Source organism: Penaeus monodon, chromosome 1 (assembly GCF_015228065.2).
Source record: "Penaeus monodon isolate SGIC_2016 chromosome 1, NSTDA_Pmon_1, whole genome shotgun sequence".
Taxonomy (NCBI): Eukaryota; Metazoa; Arthropoda; class Malacostraca; order Decapoda; family Penaeidae; genus Penaeus; species Penaeus monodon.
Genome location: NC_051386.1, coordinates 49,018,270 through 49,025,769, shown reverse-complemented (window position 1 = coordinate 49,025,769; position 7,500 = coordinate 49,018,270). Strand labels below are relative to the sequence as shown.

The 7,500-nt window shown below is 44.2% G+C and overlaps 1 protein-coding gene across 1 annotated transcript in view; it reads left to right on the top strand.

The window, feature by feature from the left end:
- Positions 1 to 7,500, top strand: part of LOC119573439 (protein unzipped-like) — a 75,995-nt gene that overhangs the window by 65,922 nt on the left and 2,573 nt on the right. Inside the window, exon 2 of the mRNA XM_037920671.1 lies at positions 6,667 to 7,500. This exon is cut by the window's right edge and continues 2,573 nt beyond it. Coding sequence (XP_037776599.1) covers positions 6,667 to 7,500 — 834 coding nt within the window. The remainder of the gene's footprint in view (positions 1 to 6,666) is intronic.

The following is a 7,500-nucleotide window of genomic DNA, read 5'->3' as shown; positions in this document are numbered from 1 at the left end:
CACACACACACACACACACACAGGAGCGCAAGGCCGGCAGTGATGGAGTGACACGTGGGCGGCAGACTGATGGGTGTGGTCAGGAGGGAAAGCGCGCCTGGATTTTCGGATCTGAATCCCCTGCGTTTAACTAAGGATATTTGGCGGATGTAGATTCGAGATTGTGGATTTATGGTAGATTTCTTGTGAAATTTTGGGTAACATGATGGTCGTTGGGTAATTTTCAAAAATCCTTCGGGGAAAGATTTAAACCTTTACACACGGAACATTAATAATGTATGCAATGTACTCCTTATCCCATATATTACGATCGCTTAGCACACATTTTCAATCTCGCTTGGGTAGGAAAATAATCAAAACATACTGAAACAACAACAATAACAATATATTTTCCAAAGCTGATTAGTAATTCATAAGGGGAGTTGTTAAACTATAATTTTCCGCTCATCTCATTACATTTGTTGTGTCTGTGGTTGCGTGAATTAATCATCATAACAGGCTTTTGAGGTGATCGTTAATTATATTGGTATGCATGCGTTGGTCTTTGTAATGATATAGATACTTGTTTGGAAAGTGGATTAAAAATGTGGATTATTTAATGTTGATTAAAGGTGGATACTTTAAAGATTTGTCAAATGTGGATTTCGTGAATGCGGATTCATGCAATGAAACTTTTATAACGCGAAAATAACTCCCTACATGAAGAAGAAACACACTTTAGGGAAGATGAAAATAAATTATAATGTTCCCATGAGAGGAACAAAAAGGCCGCAGCGGATCGTAAACCGCGGTGCAATTTAGAATGGCCTCGGGCGTATTCAAAGAAGATGATCATCTGACTCAGGAGAATTATCATATTAAAACGAAATTTTTAAAAAAATCTGAAAAGAAATATTACGATCTCGCTTAGTTCGCCGTGCAATTTGAAGTTACGACCGTGGAATGCCTCCAGACGTCTCGGTCCCGAGATTGTATAGTTGCCTCAGAAGTTACTTGACTTCCTGTGTTCCTTCATAAAATCGCTTTACTCGCTGTGTTCTGTCGTTGCTTTGGTCCCTTTAATATTTAGATGTTATTTCCTTCCTTCGTGATTTCTTCCATACGTACGTACCCACTACTATGACAGTTATGTATGTTGCTATATGATAGAAAGTGACATAGGGTGTTGGTACTTTACGAGGTGTCTGTACAGTGTATAATTTGAATAAATAATTTCTGTGTCAGCGATAAGATTGTGATAAAATGACAATGCCCCTAGAAAGTAGTCCATCTGGAGTTTGGAAGATTTACATGAATAACTGGCAGTGGAGGTCGAGTGTTGTGAAATCGTGCGTTTGGCGTCCGTAGAATTGTGGTTCTGGTCTGGTTCGTGGTTCTGTATTGACAAAATCTTTTAGTGTAGACGTGTTTTATTCCTGTTCCTCCCCCTATTCTTACTCACCCTCTTTCTACTTCTCCTTCTTGTTCCTCCCGCTTCTTGCCCTTCGTCTTTTCGCCATTACTAGTCTGAATAGTTTCCCTTTTTCAAAATGTTCACCTTTCTTGTCTTATCCCCAATTCATAAAGAGGCGTCCGCAGATCTAGAGCAACAACGTAAAATGCATCTTGGGGGTTTCTTCCAAGAATTGCCTTCGCTCTAGATGTTCTTTAAACTTCTCGTAAGCCTCCAAGGTCACTTACAGGCTTCTTTGCTATGGATTTTCGCCTTAACGTGCCTTTTTTTTCCGCTCGGTCTTTATTGGTGATGTCTTCTTGTTCTATTTTCTGTTCTTCTTTTCATTTTGATTTTTTCTTCTTTCTCGTCGTCTTCTTTGTTTTGTCATCCACTTTCTCCTTCCTTCTCCTTTTTTCTGCTTCTTCTTTTCTTTGTTTTCCTCGTATTTATATCGGCAGAGCCCACGGACCTATTATATATATATATATATATATATATATATATAATATATATATATATATATATAATTTATATATATTTATATATATATATATATATATATATATATATATTAGTTTGGGAAGATGTGAGCCATGGGTTTGCATCGTATCGGTCTACTACTATCTTCATTCGCCTTATTTCTCCAATCCTCTTTCGCATCTTTGTCTCAGATCTTAACTTATTTTGCTGTTCTTTCCAATCTCTTTTCTGCTCTCTCTCTCTCTCTCTCTCTCTCTCTCTCTCTCTCTCTCTCTCTCTCTCTCTCTCTCTCTCTCTCTCTCTCTCTCTCTCTCTCTCCCTCCCTCCCTAAGTGTGCCACATCACCCCCGTTTTAGGTAAATAAACGACCTGTTGAGAATGGTCCTCGTTTAATGGGAATTGGGGATTTGATTAGCCCTCGAATGGGATTGGAGTGAATTAAACCTGCGCGCTACGGCTTGTTTAATTACTGCTTTTTTTCCAAATGTAGTTTCCTGTTTATGTATGTTTATTTCTCTCATTCTCTGTATTTCTCTCTCTATCATATCTGTCTATCTATTTATATATATCTACTTATCTATCTATCTGTTTATCTATCTATCTATCTTTATCTCTCTCTTTCTATCTTTCTCTTCTATCCCTTCTAGTTTTATATGTTTGTATGTTTACAACATTCTCTTTCTCTGCCTCGTTATACCCCATCGTATCTGTTATAACAGATCCTGTGCTGTTGGTATAAGTATTATCATATTGCTTTCAATTACTTTTAGTGCTGGTAATTGCATCTGTATTTGTTATTATAACCTAGTTTGTCCATTGTGTTAACATGAATTGCATGCATGTAAGTGAGTGAGGGAGTGTGTGCATATCCACATGCAAATCGTGTGCATGCGGGCGAGCAGGCGGGCGAGCGGGCGTGAGCTGACGTGTGCACAGCAGCGCCCGTCGTCACGCACGCCGCCTCGTGTCACGAAAATGGATCTGGTCCGCGAGAGCCGATCTATACCGCAGCCCCGATACCCGCGTCGCACTCCTTCCCACGCGCACCGTCGCACCCGCTCGCCACGTGGACCCTGCGTAGGACAGGTAGCAGGCTGTGGCCCTCTCGTCGCTGAGTGTGTGACCTTCCCTCAGGCTGAGTGCTTCTCCTGATGCCGCTTTGACGTTGTGATTGGAGAGGAGTTATTCGTTAGGCAGTCTTCTGACTGAGACGTTCAGGTTGTAGCCTAAAGGTGATGTCTGAATATAGTCTTTCATTAAGGATATAGCAAAGGGACGGATTTTTATGGATTTAGCAAAGGGACGGATTCATATGTTTGATAATGTTTCAGTCATAAAGTAATATGGAAAGTAACGATAGTCAAGTATCTTCCTCAGCGTCATCAAAGTGATAATCAAACTGATATTAACATCGTTAGCTCGGGCATTCTTCTTTTCTTCCTTCTCTCTCTGTCTATCGTACATCCTTTCAACATTTCTTTCCTTCCTATTTTTCTTCTTCCTTGCCTTCCGCTATTTCTCCCCCCCCCCCCGTTCTCCTTCCCTACCTTCCACCACCACCCCGAAGGAATTTGCAGAAGCGATGAAAAATTCACAAGCGTTGACTGACCCCGTCCCTTCGCCACGAGGTCCCTGACCCACTTAAACGAACCGCCCGAAGATCATGCACGAATTTCAGAAAAGGTGACTGACTCACACACTGATTTTTTGTCAATGCTTCTGCCCGATTGGACGCCCGGCGGGACGCGAGCAATAGCAAGTGACGGTTCCTGGTCGAGGTGCTTAATGGAATATGCTAATCGCGTTTTTCTGCCGGGGTTCTCAGGAGTCAGCCAATCGCGAAGGAAGTGGGTCGGGTAGGATGCTAGGGAGGCAGGCAGACATGCAGGCAGGCAAGCAGGCAGGCAGATAGATAGATAGATAGACAGGCAGGCAAACGGATAGGCAGACAGACAAGCAGGCAGGCAGCCAAGCAATCAGACAGACAGGCACATACAGACGAGACGTAGGAGAGTAAGGAGGGAATAAAAGAAAAGAGGTCAGGGAGGGGTGGATAGGAGAAGCAGAAAGGAAGAAGAGCGGGAGAAAGAGAGAATGAGAGAAGGGGGGGGAGAAGAGAAGGGATACAGACAGGAGCACCTCCCCCCCTCCCTCTCCCTCTCTCACCTCCCTGCCCCCTCTCCCTCCCTCCCTCCCTCCCTCCCTCCCTCCCTCCTCCTCTCTCTCTCCTCTCTCTCCTCTCTCTCTCTCTCTCTCTCTCTCTCTCTCTCTCTCTCTCTCTCTCTCTCTCTCCCTCCTCCCTCCCTCCCTCCCTCTCTACCTCCTTCCCTCCAATTCTTCTATGATTTCCACGACTTGGATTTCATATTGGCATCTCAAAGCTGCACTTGATATGAAGTTATTGAGTTATGAATCATACGAGATGCGAAGGATTTTTTTAGGACGTCGTATCATTTTTCATTGATGTTGCAAATAAAATAAATAACACTCTCTCCCTGCCTCCCTCCCTCCCTCCCTCCTCCTCGCCCTGAGTGCGCCATCAGCATTATTATTATTATTATTATTATTATTATTGTTAATGTCGTTGTTGTTCTTATTATATATTGTTATTCTAACTATTAATGTTAGCATTATCATAATTAGCTTTGTTTTTACTACTACTACTACTACTGCTGCTATTGTTGTTGTTCTTAATGTTATTATTTTCATTATCATTATTATCGAGTTTTAATATTATCATTACTAATATTATTAATGGTCATCACTCTCATTATCATTATTATAGTGATGTACTCATTATTAACAGTAACGCTGTTGTTGATGCTATTATTATTATTATTAAATTTGTTATTAGCATTATGCTTCAGCTTCGATTCTAGGAGTGAGGCGAGGGGGGATCTGGTAGAGGGAGGAGGAGGGGGAGGGGGAGGGAAGAGAAGGAGAGGAGAGGAGAGGGGGGGGAGGGGGAGGGGGAAGAGGAAGAAGAGGAGGAGGAAGAGGAAAAGAAGGAGGAGGGGAGTAGTGAAGGAGAGAAGGAGGAGGTGTGTGAGGGGAAGGAGGGGAGGCGGCGGCGGCGGCGCGGTGGATGGTGGTGGTGGTGGTGGTGGGGTGGTGGTGGAGGGGTGGGGGGGGAGGGGAGGGGGGAATTTATGCAATGGTGTGGGAGTGAGGAAGGAGTAGGAGGAGGAGGGGGGGGGGGTGGTGGTGTTGCTGGGGGAAATCGTTGCAGACGGTGGTTTGTTGTCGGTGTTTCGGGTGGGAGGAGTTATGGGTGTGCGTTTATTTTGGGGATGATATCATTCACTTCAACAATGGTGAGAATTGATTTTTAAAAGCGGAGATGAGTTTTTAATTCGCTAAAGTCATGTCACTTAGTATTTTTCTTATTGTATTATTTCATTTTTTTTATTCTTTTGTGATTTATATTATATTAACAATGTGACATTTTTGAAAGCAAAGTAAGTAATATTTTTAATTCCTATAAGCCAGTCATATAAATTAGACATTATATGTGTTATGTGTATTGTGATGTGTGTATATTATATAAAGATAATAAGTGCACACCCTTTGTGTTAAGTACCGGGTTTAATTCCTTTCCCACAAAATACATGTAACCGTAGATCAGCAAATTTTGATGTGTAATGATCGTGGATAATGGGATGTTTAAGGGTGTGGATTGTGTGGGTGTGGTGTGGTGGTTATAAACAGATAAGAGTGAACCAGTTTTTGGTGTTAATGTTTGAGACGGATATGCTTCCCACTATTAAAATACGGAGTGCGGATACCGTAGATTCACTGCAGTTTTCGAAATGAAGTAAAGATAACCCGTGGCATAATGGGAATGATTATTAAGAGCGGATGAATTTAAAGAGAGAGAGAGAGAAGAGAGAGAGAGAGAGAGAGAGAGAGAGAGAGAGAGAGAGAGAGAGAGAGAGAGAGAGAGAGAGAGAGAGAGAGAGAGAGAGAGAGAAAAGCTGCAAGGGAAGACGAAGGCAAGGCTGACACTAAATCGTTCTTGCAAGGTTAATTAGAGTAATGGGATATGCGTCATTATGACACTCGAACTCGTTGTGGCAAGATGTGGCACTTATTGCATGACACAGCAGCGTGACACAGTATAGGATATAGTGTTTGGGTATCATATTGATATTGGATTATTTAGATATTGCATTTGATAGGGTATTTTGTTGCACAATGAGATATACGGGGAATAAATAGGCAGCGTTGTCGATGTTTAATATCAAATTTATATAGTGAGAAGTGTAACCATAAACAGGACGAAGAATTAGCATCGTTGGTATTTACTTAGTATTAGTTCCTTTGATCGTAGCAATAGGCCTATTGATCACAGGAGAGGCCCAGAGACTTGCCTGTGTGGAAGCGAGAGGTGTTTGACCTGTCGGGGAGGTGATCGCGTTTACGTATGCTGGAGGTTCGGCGGCGCAGCGTGCATTCTCCGGTTCGAGAGTTGCGGCGCTGCTTGCTCTGTTTTTTTCTCGTGATCTTATTTCACTATGTTTCTCTGTTTCTCTCTCTCTCTCTCTCTCTCTCTCTCTCTCTCTCTCTCTCTCTCTCTCTCTCTCTCTCTCTCTCTCTCTCTCTCTCTCTCTCTCTCCTCAGTATATAAATAGATAGATAAAAAGATATAGATATATAGACAGATATCTATCTATGTATGTATAGACGTATGCGTGTAATTGTGTTTTTCTTGCACATATTTTGCCGAAACCTAATTTGTATGTGTCTTTCAGGCATCCTGGTGATCGCGTCGGCCGTGCTGGCGCTGGGCGGGGCCCTCGACATGGCCAAGATCCAGGGCAAGAGCCGCATCTTCACGTCGTCCACCTTAGGATGGGAGGACATGAAGGCGGGTGACGTCCCTCCCGCGCACGCCGTCCCCGTGGTCAAGGATGGACCGCTCTGGTGCCGCGCCAAGACCCACGCCACCTGGATCGCCGGTTCGGTCATCGACGGCAAGTGCAGGATGACTTTCGTGAGACGCATACTCGAAGTCAAGGAGTACGATGTCCTAGTTTCTGTCAACGACTCCGCCAGGGTGTTGGAGGTTGAGTGGGACCGGCTCACGGCCATGCCGCCCAACGGCATCGCCACCCCGAACATGATCATGGCCATTTCCGACGATAACGACACCGTCCTGGCTGGCTACGTCTCCCCAGGCGAGCGGCGCGCCCATTTCGTCAAGGACGGCAAAGCTACCAGTCAGGACAATGCACTCATCCTGACGGAGGACGAACCCGTCCGCTACGAGGTGGACCGCATTTTGCGCGACGAAGACAGAAGCCAGGTCACCGACAATGACGTCGAGGTCGGCAACGCAACTCTGGTTAACAATGAAGAAGAGGAGAAGCTGGTGTCGATTATGGTGGACTACGTATCCCGGGAGAACATCTACTGGGGTCGCGTTCGGGGGACCATCACCGCCCTGACTTCCACCGTCACTGACCCCTCGGGAGTGAAGAGAGAGATTACCTGGGGCATGGACAACGAATTGGACCATATGGAGCAGCAGAAGGTGGAATATAAACTGCCAGCTGGAGCAGCCGTTCAGGTCAGGTTGATCGCCG